General features: G+C 39.9%; 1 protein-coding gene across 1 annotated transcript in view; it reads right to left on the bottom strand.

Annotated features, from left to right (window-relative positions):
• Positions 1-1,644: 1,644 nt before the first annotated feature.
• Positions 1,645-25,164, bottom strand: part of LOC128891637 (acetylcholinesterase) — a 116,875-nt gene continuing 93,355 nt past the window's right edge. Inside the window, exons 4-6 of the mRNA XM_054151282.1 lie at positions 11,493-11,656; positions 8,902-9,059; positions 1,645-3,948 (exon numbers count right to left, since the gene is read on the bottom strand). Of these exons, the coding sequence (XP_054007257.1) occupies positions 3,824-3,948; positions 8,902-9,059; positions 11,493-11,656 (447 nt within the window). The 3' untranslated portion in view covers positions 1,645-3,823. The remainder of the gene's footprint in view (positions 3,949-8,901; positions 9,060-11,492; positions 11,657-25,164) is intronic.

Here is a 25,164-nt window from a genome sequence, read left to right as displayed (position 1 = left end):
ATATGTGTATGCATTTTAACCCCCCGAGGGTTCTTCCTTTGTCTTTATCGCGCGTAAAAGGGTCGTTGAGAAATACGAAAGAAGAAGGTATGGAATCTAATCGAATGAAAGTGTATCGTTCCAAGAAGATCGAATTATCGTTGAACGCTGCGTCGCACCATTCGCTTTCGCTCGAATTTTCGAGGGTTGTTCGAAATTTGACCTGGACTCCTTTCCCCTAAATGGACTCTAAGATCGTTATCGTCATCTTTGAACTCTTTCTACCTAAAAACGACAGATTACTCCCGACCGGTAGTACTTTCTCTAATTTTTTTTTTTTTTTTTTTTTGGCTCTTTTAAATACGTATTTTCTAGTAATTTAATTTATCTACTTTAAAGATTTATTTCATCGACGGTATTGTCATGTTAACTGTGCCCATCTCGAAAGTCCAGATCAAAAGTAGTTTTCTTTTTTTTGTTTCTTACGTCCCTGGTCCTCGCGTTGAAGATTGATTTCCCCTGAAACGATCAAGTGGATCGCGGTGCCGACCCTTCGAGCGCCAAATCAATCGCAGAGTTCCATATTGGCCAAATTTATTTTTCTTACCGACATCGAGTCGGAATTGACTTTTTTAACGGGGGAAATCTTTTATAGATATTCGCGGCCTTTTGGAGAAGCTCAGTCGCGCAATAGTTCTACTGTTTGGTAATAAGGGCGCTCAAAGGGTTCGAAAATGTTTTAATCGGGGTCTCGCGACTCGTGGGAGGAGAAGAAGGGTGGCACGGACAGAGAAATATTTTTCAAGGATTCCTCTCGCGTTCGATTCGCGAAGATCGACTCGACGGAGTCACCTTTCCCGCGGGTGAATATCTAAACAAACGCAAACCGCTCTATCGCTCTAGTTCTAGTAATAGTTGCTCCGCTAAGAATGGAACTCGGATCCATGGACCATCGAGAACAGATCGATCAGTTTGAAGCACCGATTCAAAGAAATTCTCAGATTCTTGGATCATCGAGAACAGATCGAACAGTTCGAAGCACCGATTCGGAGAAATTCTCAGATTCTTGGATCATCGAGAACAGATCGAACAGTTCGAAGCACCGATTCGGAGAAAAATGAAAGACCCGATAGGGGTTTTGAAAAGCAAGCGCGATCGTTCCAGGTCGCCGTCTTTCATCGCGAAAACCTCGATGTCCTCGACGATAGGGATCCCTCCATCGTCGGACCGAGGTTCTAGTGAACTTCAGAGAACGTCACGGAGGGACAGGAAATTTATTTACAACGATCCAGGAGCCCGAAAGGACACCAGAGAGGCGAGTTTGTCCAATTTCGCGGGCCAGACAAGCGGACCGTGAATTCCTCGGGTAACTGACACGATCCGTCGTCTTTCCTCTTCTTCCTTTTACATCTCGGCGAGCAAGTGGTACTCTCTGTACTCGATGACGCCATCTCGAGCCGCGAGAACGCCAGTCTGCACTTAACCTGCTAAATTTTCGAGGGCGTTCTCTATGAATCCTTAAGCTAGTTTCGAGAAGTTACCACTCGACGTGATGACGATTCTTGTTACGCGTCATTTCTCTCGGATCGGTTGATTGCTTTAATGGATGGTGGCTATAGGTCCTTGTCGATAACGGTAAATTCTGTGTAATTCGGAGGTCTTCTAACATATTACTGTGTACTGATAGATATCATGAGACATGAGCTGCTTCTTCTATGGAGTTCTCTTTAAACTTTAGAATGTTTCATTGCCTCTACGTTCAATTCAGCTGATGTGTCGAACAAGAGGGAACCAAAAGAATTTTTATTTCATACCAAGAGATCTTCTTTTCTGAAGAATCACACAGCATGCCCAGAAAAGCGATGATTACTAAAGTCTGACGAAGAAATCCATTTCCTGGATCCTCTGTCTCGCGTTAGGCACACTCCAATTCGCAAACTAGTCTCGAGTTGTCAAAGAACTCCACTGCTCGGCGGGTCGTCCGCAATCCCCAGTCAGTCAATTCCAGATCGAAACTCGTGGCAAGTCGTTTCGCAACTTTGCTTAGACGTTTAAAACTCGCCAATCTCTGTGCACGTAACTTGTGGCTGATTTGGGAATGGATTACGAGGTAGACGAGCGGCTGGAAAGGGTTGGTGCTCCCGGAAACGTCTGAAAACTAACGCTGTCGACTTCCTGGAAGCAATCCAAGGGATTCGGGATCACGTTCTTATGTAAAACGGGCACTTGTTGCGTTTTACTAATGAAACTTTTGTCATGTGGGCATCGATCGCACGAACAGGTGGTTAAGAGCGGGTATCGACTCCTGGAGCGAGTCCCAGCTTCAACTGTTGTGAAACGCACGTTTCCCTCTCGGCGCTCTATCGATCGCTACGGATACTCTATTATTTACTCGCATCGGATCGCAACGCGTTATCATTCTCGAATCGAATGCCTGTAGTTTCCTCATTTTCATTCGAATTTCTCCTCCGACTGTATTTCGAACGAACGACCTAGCGTTACTTTCGGATGTAGATGCGCTAGCCTATTCAGAAAGTTCCAGGTCATGCTCGTTTACAAGAAACAGCGAGATGTGTGTTTATTCGATTTGAGCAAAAGAATATGAAATAATTGAAGATGAAAAAACTAAGAATCCATTTGATTTCTCCTTTGTTGTAGAAAATAGCGAGAACTTTTACGTAAAGCTTAATCCTCTTTAAGATTTATGAAAAACATTTTGAAAACGTTAATAAACAACGAATATGTACCGAAGAAATTAAAGAATTACAAAAGTTATTTATGGATTAATTTCGCTCAAAATTGAATCAGACCTTATTATGAGAATTTAAAACTGAAATATTATTAGTCGCTGTCGCAATCTCGTTCGTTCACTTATTAAAATATTAAATTTAAATGGAATTAAACGTAGCAAGAGGTAGCAGTTGAAATAAATTTAAAATATTTAAATTGAAAAATTAGATTTTCTTTGAAAAATGTCACAAACTTTCCAGACCACCGTGGAATATTTTGAAGCACGAGAAAAACGTTGGCGTAAGCGTGTAGCATGCAACGGGAATTATTTCGAAGGTGACCAATCGTAAATTGATGATTATACAAGTAGTTTGTTTTTTATTTAACATGCCCCGGAACTTTTTGAACGAGTTAATAGATTCTCCCGATTTATTGTTCTCGTAATCGCAAGGCAACCAACCAACCATTCGTTCCCGTCGGTCTGCTGGTTCGAGTTCAAGACCTAGAATCCACTGGAACGATTGTCGTCTCGCTGGAAAATCGATATAGCCCTCCTCCCGTCCCTAGGAAGGTCGGGTCTCCTCCGTCGAGACGTCGCGACGCGTCGTGCCGAGAGGATCGTGCGACGTCCGACTCGTTAACCTGTCCGTGTTTTTGCGACTACAGTCACCGTCGTTCATCAATCTTTTAACCCTCCTGTCTCCCCCCCCCCCACCCCCCCCCTGCGAGTCGAATCCTGGCCTCCCACGGTTCGCTCTATTAAATCTGTTCCGTCGTAACGATGAACAGGGGATGTCCCGTTAACGTTTCACGGAAAAGAGGAGAAACCGACGACGACGACAACTCCTGTGTTTAATCCCTCGTTAAGTCCTCGTCTGGTCTGTATCCGGGAATCGGTAGTCCTGTTTTATTTTGTTAAGGAGTGAAAGTAACGTTCGACGGCGACGGGGTTCGGCGAATCCATCGATCCATCAGCGATTAGCCGCGAGTGTTAACCGTTTGACGAGATCTCGGACCGCGAAACGAACCCTCGATTCCTTTGTGGCTGTTCGAACAATGGGATCGTCGGCTTCCGGAGGGGTCGATCGATACGGATCCGTTTACATCTTACGGTTTAAATCACTCTCGAAACCACCAAGATCGACGACAGACCCGTGATCAGCAGAGAGTTGCGTAGATCCTTCGATCCCGCTGACACGCTCGAGGCTATCGCGCTGTTGCATGCCTCTGGCGCAGGATCTGGAACATACGGAAAATGGCTATTTATGGTATTCATCGGGGTAGTATTACGATGATTCTAATTGTTTTGGTGTTATGAATTCTGTGATTGTTGTGAATTTTAGGATTCAATTTTCGTTTTAATTGTGGCGATTAATGTGATTGTTGTGACTGTTCCAATTCTTGTGAATTGTGTAATTATTACGATTTTGCAACAGCTGCGACAGTTGTAAATGTTGCGATTGTATAATATAATATAATACTCGTATGATTTTTTCTCTACAAATAAATAGTAAGTTTGCTTTACAAAAGTCACAAAACTAATCTCAGCACCTCGCGCATACATTAAACGAATATTTCGCAGAAAATTCAATAGTACTAATTGTTTGATTATACGTAGGTCATAGGTGGCTTTAGAGTTCCAAAGATAAAATAATTTTGCCAGACTGAGAATCGAAGCGCAAGAAACTCTGATAACAACACGGAGCCACGCAAATCTGGCCGAAAACAGAGAGTAGGTATTCGTTTCGCGCTCATTTCGAGCGGGCGAAAGTATTCGAACGCCCGGAATCATCGTTCCACCGTGCCACGCTCGTCCCTACAGCCCCTGATTTTTCATTTCCCTTTGACGCGGCTCAAATCCACTGACAAACCCAGAACAAAAAGTAAACGAAACGGAAGAACGAGTTTTCACAGACGTTCTTTGTAATCTCTGCTCACAAGGCGGTTGGAATTTGCGCGAAATTGCGTCACGTTGGGAAGAAGGATAGAAAGAACGCCGCGATCTCTCGAAGGATAACGAGTTTCCGGTTCTTCTGGCTCTCTCTCTTTCTCTCTCTCTCTCTCTCTCTCTCTCTCTCTCTCTCTCTCTCTCTCTCACTCTCTGTCAGAAGCTCCGGGTCGCTTTTCTAATTTCCACGGGGCCGAGTTTGCGGGTAATCGAGCTTCCTTTCAGCCGTGTTGCTTGTTTTTCGAACTACGCGGACAAATATTTGCCTGCAGCAAGTTTGATCCAGGCCAAAACGCTAAGCGTTCCGACATCTGCGAGAAATAACAAGGAAGTGCGTTAGAGGGTTAACGAAGAGAGAAGTTTGCGTTTGAAATCAAGAAGCAGCACGCTAGTTCAGCGTCCAGCCTCGTTAAAATCAACGTCGATCGTTCCCCCAAGATTAACAGGTTGCTAGTTCGCTGTTAAGACCTGGATGGAGCGTAGAATAGTGCAAACCGTTCTGGTTTGCTAGTACGCGGATCGTCGAGTTGCCATAACTCTTGTGTGCACGGGTCGGGGCTCGCAAATCTAGCATATTTAGTTTAATGCCCCTACCTAACCAGGGTAGCAAAGCGCGATACTAAGCGAGCCACATGTTTCGAGGTCATAGAAACACGTTTCGAGAAACAGGTGATGCGGTGTGTGCAAGCTAGGTACTGCGAGAGCTATTCGCTGTTTTTGATTCTTTGCAGAGAAACTTTTTGTGGGGAAAAAAAGAAAAAAATTACAATGGTCGAAATTTGAAAAATTTAAGTTTGTTTTTCGAAAAATCAAAACATTTTATAGAAGACGTGTTCAAATATTTTGTTTTGTATTTGTTTCGTAAATTTCGTTAAAAAACGCACATTTAAAAAAAAAAAAGAACGTCTGATGTGGTCATATTTTAGCAGAGCTGTAGCTATTTGAAAAGAAAACATTTTTTTTTTTAAATTCATAACTTTTTTTGGTTTAGTACAAAAATCTGCAAAAATGCACAAAAAGATATTCAGTAGGATACTATAATGTAAAAATATTTCAGCTAAATAAAAAATGTAGAAATTCTGCGTACATAGAACATTCTTGAAGGGTAAAATGGAAATAAGAAAAATAAGTATAAAATGCAGACGATACGTACGATCTAAATCAGCGATTAGTTTTGCCACAAACTAGTACGTAAGATATACATAAGTATCTATGCAAATTTTCAGACTAATATCTGAAATAGTTTCCACGGTATAAGATTTCAAATCATTCTGGGTTCGCAGTTCCCATATTAGACTTCCCTTTAAGAACTGAAGATCGATGATGCGCGACTCACGCGATCCTGATTTATGTCGAAGCCCCTGAGGCACGACGTACGCCGTTTACCGGTTTTTCGATGCACGTTTCGGAAATTGTTATCACCAGAAGAAGCCAGCGAGCCGGCAATTTGGATCCGATTAAAGGGGAATTAAATGTCTTGTTAATTAATGCCAACGGGAAATTGGTGGCTACTGGGACGCTCTAATGGCTCGGCTAATTTAAGGTTCACCAGCGAAAGTGAAATTGTGAATCATGTTAACCATAAGGATGTTTAGGAGATTTATTAAAATAGTCGGTATTTACTTAAAAAATTCTGGATTATTTTAACGAGTTTCCGAAGGTCCTTCAAAAAGTTTGGAGTCGTTTTACTAAGCCGTTTGAAAGTTGTAACAGTTTCTATGGATAAAAAATTTGCATCAAGTTAAATTGAAAACATGCTATTAAAACACATAGCTAGAATTATCTATAGATTTATAAATTAAAAGGCGTTTACAATGGCAATAGTTTTTTATTAATGATTATAAAGTAGAAAATTGACATTAAAAACAAGATTATAACTATAAATTTGTTCATTTAAGTGCCGTAATTACGAAGATATTCGACTAATTCAAATTTCATATACATTTGTCTCTGATTGTATCTCCCATACATTCTTGACCATTAATTCAAATAGAGAAATAGTATTTAAAAAATAGCAAGAATAATCTATGGATTTATAAACTAGTAGATTAAGTAGCTAAAAAATCCCCGATTTTTTTATAACCTAACAAGACGGAAATAGCAGTCCTGGTTGTCGACAACTGTCGAATGGTTTTCAGCTTTTAAGTCAGGGGAAGCGGTTCACGGTTCGATTCGACAGTGATCGATGGAGGTACCTTTAGCAGTGGATTCGGTCGTTTTGCGGTCAGACAACTTCTATAGGATCCGCCAACGAATTTGTAAAGAAGACAGCTACGCTATATTTGCTTTTCCAATATTAATCTGGGAATTTCGCGTGCCTCGAGCTCTCTGCGGTCAAGCTATTTCTCTGGGTGATCAATTCTCAAAAAGAGCAGCCTAAATCGAGTGGCCCCAAGTGTCGATGCAACAATTGCATTTGCAGACATTTCCAACATTTTCTGGACCAGTCACCCTGTCCAATCTCAGATGCAGTTTTCAGTGTGTAAAATCTTACGACACTTGATAGTTTCCATTCAAATCTAGTATTTGATATAGTAACTTTTATTTGAAGAAAGCTTTTATGAATTTTCATATTTTTATAGTTATTGTTCGAATTTTCACCACATATGTAGTTTAGCTTTTTTTTTTGTAGAAATATGTAGTTAGATATGAATTAAACAGTATTCCTTTGTATGTCAGGTCTGTATATTGTAATATATATTTAGTAGGATGACTCTCAGAATATTATCAAAAGCTCCACTGATGTCGAGCTTAATAAGTAAAACGGTTATCTTAAATTGATGCTTGTTAAATCGAGCCAATATTTGCTAATGTAGTAAGCAGGCCAATACACCCTCTGTCCCATAATTAGTAACTAAACTAATTAGAAAATCTTAACACAATCATTTTGTTTATTCAAAATATTCTCCCTCATCCGAAATACAATGATCTGCACGTTCAAAAAGTGCATCAAATGACTTTTTCCTAGCGTTAGAAATGGTAACAAGTGGTTGGTGCATTTCTTTAACTATACGAAGTCATCCTGTAGTTTCTAGTACTATCAAAAAAAAAAGGAAAACATGTCCAACAAATTGAACCATCGATTCGACGTGGGAAGGCATTTTTCTGGAGAATACAAGCGAAGCTTGGAAGAGTACACGCAGTTCGTTTCGACCAAACAATAGGTTTAATCCGAATTGATCACGAATAAACGAAAGCAGGGAATTATGCAAGGGGGATGTGAAACGAGTCCACGCGTGCTGGAACGCGTCACGCCAAAACAATAGCGGTCGGAATAATGAAACACGGAAAGCCTGGTATGAAAAATCTCCCGGATATCGATTGGCGGAGCTCGCGCTATTTATCGAAGCTCTGCCTCGAAATTGCGACAGACAATTTCTGGGCGAGGCATCGATCTTTGCCGCTATCCTTAAACTAAGACCCGCGAAGATGTCTGACGAAACGATGAAAAATTCTTCTGAACCTAAGTGGAAGTGAACGTATAAGAGCCACCAAAAGATATATAGGGTGTTTCATTTAAATCGGAATGGTTATCTCTCCATGCAAATACTGTCTGAGTAGGTTTGGGATAGCATTTTGTGGTGGCAGCGACATTGAATAGCGTTAATGTACGTATGATGTCTAAAATAGATATAACGATAGCAATAATTTAAGGTCATATTTTTTGTTCCTCCGACACAAAGTTTAAACCAAGTTTGATCATTTTGAATGTAAGTAATATTTAATTTTGCGCCGCCTCAGAAAGGGGAATTTAATATAATTTAATATAAAAGAAATAGAAATTATTTTACACTCTTCGGTGCAGTTTTAACATTTTTTAAAGTCGTTGGGCATATTCTTTTTCCAAAAATTAATTTATCTCTATAATCCTATAACCATCCTAATTTCATTGCTTTGAAGCTGGTCGAACATATTTACAAATAACAAATGGCTACGGCAGCATCAAACGTCATCACCCAGTATGATACCACTCTCGAAATGTAAAATTGCGGACCATAGAAATGTGATGAATTTCCCTGAAAAGGAACAAGGTTAAAAATGCATCAAAGAAGATGGCAAAGAGCCTCGGAGAAACGAACACGAAAAGGGTAAAGGTAGCAGGAATAATTAACACAGGAAGGAAGGTAGCAGCACCCATTTCTGGTTCTCTAAAGGAGTTCCCTCCATAACTAACTAAACGAAAAACGAGAGAGAGAGGAATTCCGGGACGGTTGAAACGCGTTGAATTAGCGGTGAGTACGTACCTGGTATTCCGTTCAGCCTTGGCAGAAACTCGTTCCAGAAGGCACACGACGTGGTGCGCGGACCTTTGCCCAGCTCGATCTTCTCGGCGTCGAAAATAAAATACTGTGGTTCATCCCTCGAATAGGGCGGCCACTTGGACTCCTCGCTCGTCGGCTTCCTGGAAAAATAATTCACGAGCTAACAGGAAATGTCAGGCCCTAGTCGCGCGTCTTCCTACAAGGAGACGTCTCGACGACTGGGAAACACGACGTGGACGAGATTGGATGCAAGAAACCTTTGGAAATGTACACCACTTCTTTCTTATACAGTTCCAATACTTTACACGATATTTAAGGAGGGAGATCAGAATGCTGAAAATGCGACATTTCTTTACGAATTGTTTAAAAAAATAATTTATCACGTGGATCTTTGTGATACTTACACGGTATTTTATTGGTTATTTGGTGATAATAAATAATTTTTTTCCCCAGACAAAATTGTACGTAAAAAACATTGTACGTGTGGACATGTTCGTAGACCCTCCTCATCGAAATTACAAATTCGTTTCGTGTGTCACTGCTAAATGTGATCATTTCAAATAATTCTGTTAGTTATAAATTTCACGAATAAAGTATGAATACGAGGATAACATTCACAAGGATAACGTTCCTTGGACTTCAAGAGCAGACGAATAATTTTAACAGTAAGCCAAACACTCGTAACGGAATTTATGGCAGGACTAGATACACTTTCATTAAAATAACATACCCTAGGCATTCGGGAAGGTAGAAGATCATGACAAATGATTCTCAATGACGCATGCCTTTAAAATATAAACGAACGTCCCACTGGTGGATAGGAGTTCTCCAATAAGTGGCTACCCCTTAGTGGAAAAAGAAATTGCAGCTAGTTAATAGATTATACCTGGCCAACACATGACATATCGAGCTCTATCTATCGATGTCGATAAATAATTCTTCACTTTCCATGTAACCTGGATTGAAAACCCAGACGGGACATCCTCCCCGAAGGATTGTTAATGTTGTATTGTTTGGCCACTATAGCTAACGTTTGCACAGAACTGATCCACCAGCTGACATCGCGCACGTGTTTATTATGAAAGTATGAACACACAAAATTGGATTATTTATGAAAGTAGAAATTATTCAATTGGAAGGTACTTATAATAGTAGAAATGTTGAAGTTGAAGTTATTCAGGCAATTTATAATAATTTGCATTTACAATAATAATAATTTGTGCAGGTACGTTTGCAAAGATTTTGTTTTGTCTACTAATTAAAAATAAGAGCACCTGTACGTTTAAATGTATCCCCTTTTGAAATATTTAATTATACATATATTACCACTAGAAAAAAGCGTTAAGTACAGTTACGTTGAATGGTAACTCTCCTAGTTGAAATATTATCCGCCTAGCGATTAACTAGGCCAACATTATCGTCCTCCTTCTCTTTACAGAACCTAACTTTCAAAATTCTTCTCGAGGAGCCTTAAACGTTTTAAAAGCATTCCCTTTGTGCAAGTCAAATTTGTCACACGGATCTCTCTCTTCTAGATAGACCATTGTTCCTCCAACAAAATGTTCGAGGACCATATCAACCGTATTCTACCCCAAACGAGGATAGTCTTGAATACGAAATCCAATAATTTCGAGCTACCGTCCCCTCGGATGGAGACGGTTTTAAATAATGGAGGGAGAATCGACGGCTGCCAGACAATCCTGTGGAGTTTTGGAAAAATGACACCACATTGCTGAATTTTACGTTAAATGTATAATTTAAATTTACGTTCGGGTTGGCTCACCTAAACCAGAATATTTCTGCCAATCGTGAAGACACAAAAAATATTTTATATGCAATTTCAATTATATGAAGGGGCCAATATTCCACTTGTACATTTTTTTATATATTCACTGGCCATAAATGCATAAACATTCGCAGTAAAATGATAAGTAGACTGTGAATTTTATGCAATTTTGACGAACAATAATATGGAAAACATACATCTAATATATATGATGCACGTTAAACATTTTTACAATTGTTATCATAATATTGTTATTTCATTTTGCGTAAGTGAGCTTGATACCTTTTGGTAATACAGTTATTCGAAAACAAAATTAATATCAATTCATTTGTGATGATAGCTATTTCAAAATAACGAATTATTTTGACATTTTCAATTTGACAATTTATTTTAAGAAATCGTTACAATAATTTGCTTTGTGCAAAATTGTTTCTTCGAGAAGTTTGAATAACAAACGTGGAATTATTTGTCGTTTAATTTTCATCGCTTTTAAATTAAAAACCGTCATGTACTTGTGATGTCACCTGATAGTATTTTGAAGAACAATTTCGCAATAAATTCAAGCAACTATTTCAAAGAATTATGAAATAGAATAACGTGTTACTTGGAGTAGTATTTTAAATAATGTTATTTTAAAACGAAAATGAAAGCTTCTAAAGCCATTGTCCTGACATGAATCGAAATAACTGAATCCTCAGAAATGGCATAAACGTACCAATGAATTTTTCATGCTTAATATTCCTCATTGCGAAACATGAATTTCATGAAATTCAAGGAATAAACTCACCCCGTGTAAGCGAACTGAGAGAAGTAAAGTATCATCCTACGGGACAGGTCTCTTTCCTTCTCGGTGTATTGCAAGGACGTGTTCAAAGGATGGCCAAACACGTATTCCACCTCGTCGCCGTGTATCACACCCATCCACTCGCCCCACAGGTTGGTGCTCGTTCTCTGAAACACAGTTAACGTCGGTTATGCTTGCGTTAAACGCTCGTTCGAATATATTCCTCCGGCTGTCCGCATGCATCACCTCCTTTCGCTGACCCCATAGATCGACTCTCGCATTCGCCCCTATCCCTCTGACAAGATATCAGTTGTTATTAACGCCTGCTACTACCGGCACTTTGTCAATTTTCATTTGATCGGCGTCGTTTCGCAACTATGCCACGGTGTTTCATGGTAAAACGAAATTTTTGTGGCCAGCCAGCCTTAATTTGGTACAGTTCTTATTTTTCATACATTATCGTATAACTTGTCTTGTTTGTGTTGTCATATTGTCGCATTGACGATCGAGAAGTGTGTGTAATATATTGGAGACTTGGGTGAACGGCTACTCAAGAACAAACACCATTCAAACGGTAAAACAGTAAACACAAATATACTAAGATATAAAAAAGTTTATACTATAATATATAGAGAGTAAAACATTTAGATTCAATTTTTATCTAATTATATAATACATAATAATTTTTGCTGTCTACGTATAAGCCTCCATCTGTAGAAAAACCATTTGTATCAAATTATGTATCACTTTAAGCTTTACAATTTTTCTGCAAAACAATTTCGCGTGAAAATTGAAATGACGAAGACATTGAGGTGACATCGGTGTTCGTGGGACACATTGTATAAGTGTGGTAGATTTTTCTGACCTACATAACCGGATGGCTGAACCGAAAGGAGACACAGGAGCGACTGTGTCAGGTTCAAGGAAGCGAGCGCGATACTTATTATGGCTCGAGGCACGATCGTAGAGCGCCCGGGAGCGGCTCAAATTATTCAAATATGGTGGCTGAGCCGAAGAACGTAGTCTTTACAGGATCAACGAAGCGTCAGCAACCTATAGAGTCCATCGAGCCTTTATGTCTCAGGACTTGCCTCCCATTATGGTTATCGTCGCAATTCAGTTTCTGTGCTCTAGACTAGGGAAAATTGCGGCCAGAGACTGGAGTAGTCGAAAATTGTACGTTTGTCCTTGCGAATGTAGTTGCTCGTCGATGCATAACAGAAATTACTCGACGCTTTCCTGTTTTCTCTTGTCAACATTTGAATAATTCTGTAGACTACTTCAAATGACTTATGCTAATCTTTTTGGGGCTATGAAGCAATAACGAAATGTTATAAATGTTTTATAGTTAGATGGAGGTTCAGGGTGGTTCTTAAAAGTGTGATTCTCGAATTTTAACACGTTGATTACTACGCTACCCAGAAATGGACGACAGAGCTTTTGTGAGATGGGAAGTAACTATGAATTGAGATGGAAAGTTGACATTTTTAGGAAATTCGTTTCTAGATATTTCGAAGCATTTAAGAATCTGAAACGATTAAAATTCGAAAGAGCCACTCTACTGTAGGCTGTCAGATCATACTCCAACAACGATCGTTCCTGGCAGCAACTACCTCGTGACGCCTGGGGAAATTCAATCTCACCGATTACAATTTTCCATCAACCACTTGCGTAGTTGATACGCATCGACCAATCGTGCCCTCTTCCAATTAATTTTCAATCCCTCGCACGCTGGCCACACCTGCGTGCACAGAAATTGATCGGGTACGAAAAAAAATTAGCTATCCCGGAGCTTGTAGCTATCATCCCTGGATTAGTCCTAACCGGATGTTCACTTTCTCGTGATAGTTACTGGGTCGCTTAAGGGGATACGCCACTTTGGATGTTTCAAAATAACGAATTTTACTTTAGAGCGATGCCATTCGATTAAAAATGTATATTTTTAAAAACGACTACGTATTTTACTAACTTTTGGACCAAGGGAACTAATTAATTTTGTTTCACTGTTCCAGCTTGAACCTGGTTTCAGTTATCGTGCCCACCGCGTAACCATTTATTTTTTAGACGCTCCACTAAATCGTCTGCCAAGCCGCCATTTTTGTAAAAAGGCAAAAATTAAAAATGATTTTCTAGTTTAATATTTACACGATACAATTGTAGTGTCCGCGCCTCCCATACCCAACAATAAGGAGTCAAATAAGAACACGAAACGTAGGGTATGGGATTGGTCGCGTAGGTAAAGCGGTCGACTGTGGATCCGAGGATCGTGGATTCGAATCCCCGTGCCTTATTTTTCGTTAGACTCCTACACAATAAAAAAATTTCTTGGAAAAGCCTGAAAATTCGGGTAGGTAAAATGGTGTTACCCCTTATGGATACATTCTAGTCTGAACGTTAAAAAAGTTAGGATTCTTTCGGAATTGAACCGAGGTTTGAAACATAATTGTTTGAAATGAATGTTTATAGTGAATGCTTTAATGAAGTATATTATCTGTTAGTCACTGTGTCAGGGATTGTCCTGAAATAAGTGAAGTAGCACACTCGTATATCGTCCATCGCTGATTTTTGTGCAAGTACAAACACAGAAAATTCGCATTTGCAAATACTGGGGATTTAAATAACGTCGCAGTCGTGCCGCAGTATTTGCCCACCCTTATCGAGTATATCTCGTTCTCGACAAATAGCGAAGCTGCCATTACCGTTCGGAACACAGCGGGCCGTTTTGATAAAATGGAAAAATATGGAAAATGAAACCAAGCAGAAATGGAAATCCAGGGTGTTTTGATGGCTTCCGACAAAGTTCATCAAATGAAATTAGTCGAGATTCAGGATTTCTCCTTTCAAGCCGAATTTCGATCGAATTGTACGAAACGTTCTAAAATTAATCTCTCGCGCGAGATTAATTTAGGCGACAGCCTAATTGATTCTCCGTTCGAAGCATCTGGTCCTGCGTGATTGCGACGAAAAATCGATCGTTCCAGTTCTTATTGCGAAGAAGGCGGTAATTGTTACGAGGAACTACGGATTATTTTTAGTCGAGATAAATGCAGTTGTCGGAACGTTACGTTTCAAAGTATCAATTTACCACAACACGAACGATTGGAGATGTGTTATCTATTAGACACGTCTGTCGAGAACGTTTAAATGTCAGATTAATTAACAGAAAAAAAAACTTGGAATTGAAAATAATATTACTTGTTCACTCGCTTTAGAAAAGGAACAATTAAATATTGATTGAAATATTAACCGGAGCAGCAGTTTGTCTGGAAAAAAATATATATTTAATTTCGTGATAGTCTCAAAAATCTTTATGAAACATTTCCAACTGAGCCCAATTTAATATGTTAATGTCTATAATAATAACATAAAATCGGGAAGAATTAGATTCTTGCTTCGCCGAATCGAAATTGAACACATTAAACAAACTCGTAATTGTAACGACTTAAATTCACAATTAGTACACCGCGACAAATTACTCTCATAACAATTGTAAGTCCCGGTGCACATCAGAATGTATGTATTAATCATCTTAAATTAATGTTGATCAATTATAATAACCAGTCCAGTATCCACTAAACTGTACCTTTACCGCTCGTGGAACATCGAGGAACAGGAACTGTTACCTAATACTAACATTTCCTGAGGCTCCCCACGTTAGCTATACGTGGGTTCGTCCGCATATCATCTTCCTGAGGCTCCCTACGTTAGCCATACCTAGGTTCGTCCTTGTTTCTCTACCTTCCTAAGCCTCGATTAACCTACATATTTAATAAAAATAACCACATAACATATTATTATACTTTCACAAATGCGAGATATGCACAAGAAAAGTCAAATCTTGCAAATGATAAACTACCTTAAAATATGCTGATTAAAATAGTACAGAAGAAGAAGTGAATCATACTCATCCAATACGTAGCACACCAACATAACACCGGCATAAAATACGATTTCATAAATTTTCAAGACAAGGAAGAAATTCCTTGAAATTTTCTACAGTCTTGGAAACGCATTAAATTATACAATGAACGATGAAACGTTACTGCTTCCAGATAGACGCTAAAAATCCAGGCAAAATGGTTGATGCGAGGTTGAACAAACGAAAGAAAGAACAAGTTAAAATTGATTTCTCGAGCATCACAATGGGCCAGAAGATTACAGTTTTCCAATGAACGATAGGGTAACAGAGACGATAGACTGAGAATTTTCATTTCTCATCGATATGAAATAAATCCCTTTCTGAATTGGCCAGGGCTTAAGACAGTCGCTGAAGATGCCAGTTCCAAGCATGGAAGCCAATGAAGAAGCTTTTGTGCCGGGATTCAATTACGATCGATGCTTCCGGCGTTGACCTTTTCGAGGAATAATAACGCGCCAGAGTGAAATTAATTAAAATCCTTCGACTCGGCATTCGCACTCGTCGCTACTCTTCAAGGTGCTATTCTCGTCTAAGACTTTCAAAATATCTTATTTTTACCTGCAAAAAATGGCGTACTTTCTTAAAATCTGTATAAATATTTGTGCCTTCATTTCATTTTATCGAGTTTAATCTTTTTATTATAAAAATTTATACGATTCTTTGTTATTTTAAATGACATTTTCTAGAGACTTTTAACGACAAGATAATAATTAAAAGAAAATCTGTTTTTTGATCCTTTAAAGTTTTATGTTCGATCAATTCAACGTGCAGCCTGTGACGTAAACGGTCGATTCTTTGGCAATTTAAAAATATTTTCAATATAATTGAACAGAAACGTTTGAAATTTTCAAAACAGCATGAATATCATAAGGAATTAATTTCCTCACTCAAAGTTAAAAATTGTCCTTTCAACTGCACGCAATGTCCTAACCGAGTTGAAAAAAACGTGCCAGCGACGCGGAAGAGAAACTTACCTAGCGAGACGAAACTCGATACCAGCCTCTTAATTCAATCTCCCTGAATATCATTTATGTCGCAGCAAAGCTCCATTGGAACGTGGAATGGGGGTGGGATGGAAACGTCACATTTCTAGTATTATATTTCCGCGGAGGTCGCCTTATCATCGAGAGACCATTTATTGATTCAGCTCCGACGATGTATTCTTAAACCTCTATTCGGGTACGTCGAAAATAACTGAATGCCTCTGCATAATGCGGCGTCTCGTCGAAATTATAAAAAGAACACGCTGGTGAAAAACGGGCACAATCGGATCAGCTCCCCCTGAAACCGGAGCAGCCCCAATTAAATTTATTTCAATCAAACCCGAGGTCGGACGAAATTATCGTTGTCCCATAATTCGCACGAATGGGGGAGCGTTCCGTAAAAATATGAACCCCTCGGCGTTGACCGGTTGAAAGAAGATGGTCGTTAGAAGCGTGACGTCAGTAATATACCTATAATGAATCTTTATCTCACGGGAAGTGGTCTTCGAGTGTGACGTTTGCTTCTCGACAAACTTTCGCGCAACGAGAGCGATTGAAACATCGAAACGAAAGATTTAAGGGGAAAAATAGGTATTAGGCTCAAAGAGTCCAAACAGAAGAGTTGCAAGCTCATCAAAAAGTTTCATTCGTAAATGAGTCAATGAGTAAATCTTGAATCAATTGACTCAATTGATTAATCAAAATTTGCCATTCTCGTAGAATTTCACATATTTTCGTATTTTGTTTAATCATATATCTCGTAAACTCGTAAAAACGTCCGCCACTGTATATAGGGTTCCAGTTTCGTGGTTCAAGTTTAGTTAGGTAATGTAAGCAGTGCCGATGGCGCTGATAGTCGTGTCTGTGAGTTAGTTGCCATAAGCGTTGTTTCGTGGCTTCTTGTTTATAGACACAACAATACTGGAAAAGAATCGTATAAAAAATAAAAACGGTCGGTTGGCGGTCGAAATGTATAATAAAGATAAATGGGGATGCTTGTAACCGCCTAATTGACTAATACATAATCGTCGAGATATTCTCGAGACTGCAACGCTAACGTTTGCGAAGGAAAGCTTGAATGCACCGACGCAGCTCTTTATTTACCCGCAAACATTGCTGAAACTTGCCTACGTGCGATTGAATCATTCACCTTGAATTAAGAACTCCACGGAATCCAGAGGGAAATGCGATTCAGTTTACAACTCTCGAATAAGTTGGTTCCGTGTATAATTCGCGCTCGACGGGAAATGGATTAGTTTTACACATCGCGCCGAGCATATTGTTTAACTTTAACCCAGAGTTTGGTAATGCGTGCAAACGTGTGGACATTCCGCGTCACGTTTACTCGCCGGAACGTTTCTACGAGTAATTAATTTCATTTCGGATACCACCTTTCACTAAAAGAGACGACCGATCGCAAATTAATCGATATTCAGAGGAAATCTAACTGATAATCTTTGATATTTTGAGAATTCTGCTTGATTTTTGAGGTACGAAATCATTTATTAATTACAAATTTTGTTAAGGGTGTGAGTAATAATTTAACTCTGGAATATATACAAAAAGAAAAAATATAGAGCAAAATATAAGATTGTTATTCAATCTCCTTTAAAACTGAACGTATTAACTTTGGCGCGGCCTAGACGATAATGGTTAAAGGTTGAAAAATATTAATACCGCGATAACATCGGAAGTTAATTTGTCGAAGAAGTTCGAGATTGTTCTCATTTCGAAGCACGAAGAAAATTACTCGGGAAAATTAGGAAAGTTCATCAAAAATTGCCGAGTCGGTGAGGATCGAATCCCCAAGCTCGTCCATGCGGTCCAATGGCAAAGGATAATTGAAACCAAGCGGATTTATCAACCCCTAACCCTCCGTTCGATAAAAAAGCATCGCGCTTTCAATTGACCGCATTCCGGCGCATTAAATAAATTCTTCTGACGTCTCGTAAACGATCACGGCGCCAAGTTTTAAGCTGCGTCGGAAAAAGTTGGATTACTCGCGACCAACCCCCTCCCCCCCCCCCCTAGACCCGAACAAAGCTGCAAGTTGGCGAACATCTCTCCGTGGAACTTGATGTGGAAGAACGTTAAAGTTGGAAGTGCGATTTTTCGCGAGAAGCGCGAAGCGAAGAGGAAACATCGTTATATTTATCGTTCGCAGCTTCTTCAACAGTTTACCTCGATACGATTTACAGAGAAACCATTTATGCGTTTTAGGGGTGGGTTCAGTTTGGGATAGGTCGTGTTTGGTGACGGGACTAATAAACAACGTGTTTTGTATAAATGGTAACCAGATTTTAAATATGTATTCAACCTGTTTAAGTATATTAAATATATTAGATACACGTGTTCGTTTGTTTTACTGAAAGAGTGAGACTACTACAAGTATTTGTGTCCAACAAAGTATTATCATACAAGATGATTTGTATGAAGTATTGCAAGCTTCTTAAAAAGTAGCGAGGATATCGATTTTATTTTTGTTACAGAGTAAAGAATATATACATTGTATTATAATCGGTTATTTTCACTTCCTTACAATAAATATCGTTACTCTTTTGCACAGTTTCGTTAGTTTATAGTACGAACTATATGCTACGAAAGAAGATGTAACAAAAATACTTCTGGGAACTCTCTAACTAACTAAATATACCCCAACAATTTTGTGGCTCACTGTACGTCATAGAATTGGTTCCATCGCGAGTAGCGTTGGAAATCATTAAAAGAGTTTTCCGCGGAAGACACACCGGCTGGGAAACAATAGCTCTGGAACGAGGAGAAAAAAAACGAGGAGGGGTTGACGGGGTGATACGATTGTAGGTCGGGTTTGCTGAAATTTCCAGCCGAGAGAACGTGAGAAAGCTTCTCTCGCGAAAAGAGAAAACCGTGAACGCGCTACTGCCATTATGACAGTCTTTCGTGTTCAGTAAACGTCGTTAATTTTAACGATCCTTAAAATTACAAGGGCAACGTGACGGTGGAGGGGTGGGGCCGAGGATCGTCCAGAGGGAAGACCAGAGGCGAGGCTTAATAAACGTGTATCGAACGGTGTCTCTTAATTAACTTGGCAATTTTCCACGGTACACTCTATTAACGTCGGGGCGCACACATTTTTCCGTCCGGCAGAAATTGGACAGCGATTGAAAATTTCGACGTGTATCTCGCCACCCTCTTAAAACACCATTATTATCTGGACTTATGTACTTAAGACTGATAATATTAGTCGCGGGAATGCATTTATTTAATGACACGGACGAAATTCAAAGATAAACAAAGAACAATAAGAGAAACATTGAATTAAATATACTACATGTCAACTTTGTCCTTGGCAATATTTTTTTCTATTTTTAGTAACAGAGAAATGGCTTTGAACCATCGCTGGTTCATAAGCCGATGTACCATATATATATATGAATATACCCCCTCGCTCAGAAGTATGTAAACACTTCCTTCATAGAAATAAATATCTAATAACAGTTGTGAATTAGATGAAAGTATAGCCACTCTTCTTTTCGACTAGCCACAGACGTCGTCTCGGTTTTTAATTGAATCCGTTGGACGTAACAATGCCACAGGGGAATGGAGAACGAGGGTGGTCCAATTTATCCGATCGTCAACCGCCGTTGGACTCGCGAATCGTGCTTTTTTTTTTCTCCGCTGGTTGAGAAAATAATTGGAAGCGTGTATAAACTACAGTCGTTTCGGCGATTCATTAAGGAGTGAATCGCCCCGACTGGCCCGTCTCGATTGGGCCAAGAGAATTAATGGAAACGAAATCGTCGCGGCTGGGCCGCAGTTAGCGCCTCTCGCCACGGCTGAAAGCTTCCTTTCACCCCGTTTTCGCCTTCGGATCTCGCCTTTGGATCCTTTCACTGGACTTTTTTCTCGCGCGTCTTCCCCGCGGGATTCATTATCGACCCAAGGTGGATCGCGTTTCACGATTTTTCGCTGGGCGAACGAACGAGGGCCATTCATTCCGCATCAAAACGGGGGATGGAGGGAAAAAAGGAAGAGCGCACCGAGGTAACCAAGGGTGGCGGCTCGTCGAGAATGTTCTCCGCGTTGGAAAACATCCGGGGTGAAAGGAAACCTCGTGGAAAAGATGTTACTTAGCCTGGTTGCCGAGTGTCCCGTTTATACGCGATTAAATGTTGCATTCAGAGGGTTGCCCTTGACGGGAAGAAGGGTACGAAAACGGGGTTAATTCCTCCAGAATTATACCTTTTTGCGGAACTTGGCGTTTCGCTCCGCTCCTGCTCGACGAATACGTGTAAATAAAGCACGGCTGTGTTCGTTTACTGCTCCGGGGTGCGCGACGAAACTTGAAACGCGACCAGTTCAATTTAATCTCTTCAAGGACGAATTATTTGCCTTGATGTGAACAACATTTTTTAGTAATATTCACTCATCGCGGATGTTAACTTTATTACAAGACTTGTTGTTGTACTATTATTGGCAGATTTAATTGAGCCATTCGGTCCACAAATCGATTAAATCCATTAAACAAACAGTTGAGAAATGCGACGAAATAATGTATACTGTTTTTTAAAATTCTCTTTATAATATAAACTTAACAAAATATTGTAGAATGCATAAATACAGATCCATTAAAAAATATTATCATCATCACCTTCTTATTGTATTTATCGTATTTGTGTCTACCTTGTATTTCTGTGAATAAAATTGACGTCGTACACGGCTCGACGGAGTTCAAAGGGTAATACTCAACCTCGTTCCCTTCCCACCGTGCTTTTCCACACGATAGTTGACGGTCCAGGTAAGTTAGCGTCGATGCTGCGACGGCTGACTGAGTCGATTTCCGTGTCGTCCAGAGCTCGAACTTCTAAGTAGAACGATAATCGCCGTAGGACCTGGAGCAGGGCAAATGGACAGCGCCGTGCGATCGTCGAGCTGTCTCACGATTTTGAGGAAATGAAACTTAACGGCGTTGTTCGTCTGCAAAACTGAATCCGGAGTAACGAGTGTTCGCCCAGAGGAAGACAAACGGGATCAAGGAGACGCGGAAGTGGTGCTAAACCTAAGCTCGCCCCGAGGAATGAGTTTCCTCTGTCCCATCGGATAATGGAGGCTAGGCCTCGTTCTTTTTAATTAAGAGCTCCAGAAAACGACAAGATGGCGTCTCCTAGGACTAACGATGGAAGTTTTAATGTCCTCTCATAATTATTGCGCTTATTTACGAATAAAAAATGAACATTCATCTTTCTGTGCTACGTCACTCATTATACTTTCAATGACAAGTACAATACTCGAACGACCAGAAGAAAAAGAACGCGCACCACGCGATTGTTAGGCGAATGATGAATTACGATGTTCCTTTCAGGAGTTACGTCCTACAAAAGATTATCACAGATTTCTGTTGCTTATCAGCATTTTCTGGATTCGATATTATTTCCTGACTGTGCTTGATTTACCAGAGATGGTGCAATGAATTCACGCAACGCTCATCAGCGCAGCGAATAGAGTCCGCACGCTATTTCACAATCAAGGTACCAGCATCAATTCAACGTTAACGTGTACGAGCAGAAATCATTGGCGTCCATGTAATTCGTATAGTCAAATATTCGAGTATTTAGTATTCGAATAGTTAAATATTCATGCAGTCAAACATTTGATACTTGGTTTCTTGGATCTGATACTTGGTTTGTTGAAAATTTGAATATTCAAATATTCGACTACCTAGTACTTGATTATGTTCATTCACCGAGTCTCTGCAGTAGTCGAATACTTGTCTCAACATATCTCCGGATGGATTCCAAACGTGAGTGCATCAACAATATCAAACCTCTTTTGTATCTCATCTTTCACAATCATTTTCCAATGAATTCGACGAAACCTCAAACCACCATTTGCTGCTGATGACAACCACGGAATTGCACAGGGAAAAGAATGTAGCTCGTTAAGCGTGCGACACACAAACGCGCAGACAAACTTCCACGAAGTTCCATTTTTCGTAATTGTAGCGTGTCAATTAAAAATTTTTAACAAGGGCGTACATAGGCAAACGTTGTCCTGCATTCTCCGCCCGAACGACCACGGGATGAACGTAACGATTCATGTAAGAGGTCCTACCGCCTTGGCCACCTCTCAGCGACAGGTGTTTTCATCGATTCAATTAAACTGATTGCCCATTATTACGTAAACAAATTATTACGCTATGGTAACGCTTTAATTTTTTCAATAGGGTCGTGTTCGACTGTCACTCTAAGCGTTAACAAAATAAACATATGTAAAGAAGAAAAAGAAAACTTCTTTTTTGAATATTAAACATAAAAAGGTTAATCCTGATTTTCTTAATACTCAAGATCTTCCTTATAACTATACTTATCGTTCACATTCCTGTACATTTAACCAAAACAAAACTTATCGAAGAGAAGAAACATCTACAAACCCTGTCGCAAACTTTAAATCTACATTCCCCGTCTATGAAATTAATAATATAACAAAAATGACCCGTGTTAAAAGCAAAGTAACCACTTTTTACCCCTAACACTTTCACAAACGTTTCGGATGACTCGATAGTTTTGAAGACGGAAATCACGCGACCAATAGACCCAGGCACTCTTCGTGTTTGCATTTGCCAAGGGAAATCGACGATCTTCATCTTGATGGAGGGCGAGTAATAGATTCATCGCGGACTCGATCCCCGTCCGTCACCGATAAGGGTTGCCTTAAATCCGGGAAAAGAATCACGAGTCGCGCGTTATCACTTTCGTTCGCCACGTGACTACCTTCGTGACGACCCGCTGAAAAGCTGGGCTACGGTCACGATGGCGATGGCACGACTCGAACACGATAGGCTCCACTATCGATCCTACGCGTTTCACGCGACGCACGTGCGACGCGTGGTGGTCAATTTTAATACGCTGATTGCCAAACAAAAATCGTCGAACAGTGGTGCTTTGGCACGCACGTCACTGCGATCGATCTACCTTATAGAGGTCTCGATACACTCAGTCATGTCCGCGCGAATAGTGGTTCAGTGGGTTTTTAACACTATATACCTTTTAAATTTTATTATAAAGTAATAATCATGAAAATTATTTAAAAAATAAACGATTCTTTTAGCTCCAAATGTTGAATCCAAGGCATTTTCAATGCCAAATTTTTTTTATTAATGATTAAAATTATTAAGATTTTCACTCTAAAATGAAATAAAAACAAAAAGATTCGTGATAAATTAGAATCTTTACATTAGAAACAAGCTTATAACTACGCCCATTTAGACGTCCTGATTACAAAGATATTCGATTAAGTCGAATTTCACATACATTTGTTAAAAAAAATATCGAGCCTCCCATAAATTCGAACCAAAGAATTTTTACCCTCGATGGAAAAACATACTCGCAATTCGTGATGAACGCAACTTACACGAACTGTAAGGACGCGGAAGTCCCTGTGATTTTCGCAAAGCGAGGAGTGGAAGCTAGAAATGCGGAGATTAACGCCTGGAAACGGAAAAGGAGTACGCGAGAGGTGCCACAGAAGAAGGAAGAACCGAAGACGAGGCGGGTCGTCCGTTGACGTCGGTCGTGGGGGTTGCTTTAATCGGCGAACGAAACCGTTATTAAGATTACGGCCGGCGCGCATGAGTAATGACATCCTCCTTTGCTTCCACCACCGCGCCCTGATAAATTACCTCCTCCGCTAATTACTCGAGGCTTCGGCATTCCGCTTACGCGCGTTTCACGTCCCAGTTATTCGACGGCGGCGCATGAAACATGCCGAGGATTGAGCGACGCTGACGCCACGAAAGTGAAACAGGGGGACAGGTCGAGGGGTTAGGGGTAGTCGATTGCGATCAGACTTTCAAGGAACATCAACTGGAATACGATGATTTTTATAAGACTTGCGAACAATGTCGAGCGTTTAACAATTTTTAATACAAACTACTTCGCTTTTAGTTAACACTAAATCTACAGACGTTCGTTTGTAACTATTTCTATCGGGACGGGACAAGTGACTAGTCTTAAGGTTGTTGTTTTGAGATGATCGCGTTTAAAAGTATAGCTTATCGATCTTGAAATATAAGATAGTCGAATCAATACGCAGTGGTAAGATTAACTCTTTGCAATGTATTTATTTTCTTAGTTTGTTTTTGGTTAATTCTCGTTTAATTTATGTGGTTTTGATATCTCGAATTATGAGCTTTACATTACTTCATAACATTTAAACGTATGTTTCGTATATTAAATTGAACAGCAGAACAAGAAGTGTCACAAACTTGTCACACGAGAGATACTGGTCCTTTTCGTTGCGGTGCTTTGAAATTGATACCTATCAATATTAACGAGTTGTGCTATTGGATTGGTCCCATCACTAGCGACGATCATGTTAAAAGTAAACAGCCAATCCAATAACTTGTCGTCGTCGAATTTATTCGCTTTTTCCTTCTTTTGTCGTGCGTTATCGATTGCAGCTTTGTCGGGCATGTCAAAAAACCAGCAGCGGAGTCGATAGAACCGAGGACGAGCTTTTAAGAGCTCCTTTTGTACTTGAATAAAGGTCGACCAGATATTAGAGGGGATCCTTCTACAAGACTTTTTCTATTTTTATTGCAGAATTTTGTCCCGCGGAACCGATGTCCTCGAGAAGAAAGCAAGCGATGAATTCTTTTATGAAAAAATTCGATGCTGCTAGTAGTGCAACTGAATAATGCAATCATAATACACCAGATTCAGTAGAAAGTCAGCACTAAGTCAGCCAAATATAGTAGTGACAGTCAGCCATAAGTCAGCCAAATTCAGTAATGAGA

Source organism: Hylaeus anthracinus, unplaced genomic scaffold (assembly GCF_026225885.1).
Source record: "Hylaeus anthracinus isolate JK02 unplaced genomic scaffold, UHH_iyHylAnth1.0_haploid 12002, whole genome shotgun sequence".
Lineage (NCBI taxonomy): Eukaryota > Metazoa > Arthropoda > Insecta > Hymenoptera > Colletidae > Hylaeus > Hylaeus anthracinus.
This window is presented reverse-complemented; position numbering and strand designations above follow the sequence as displayed.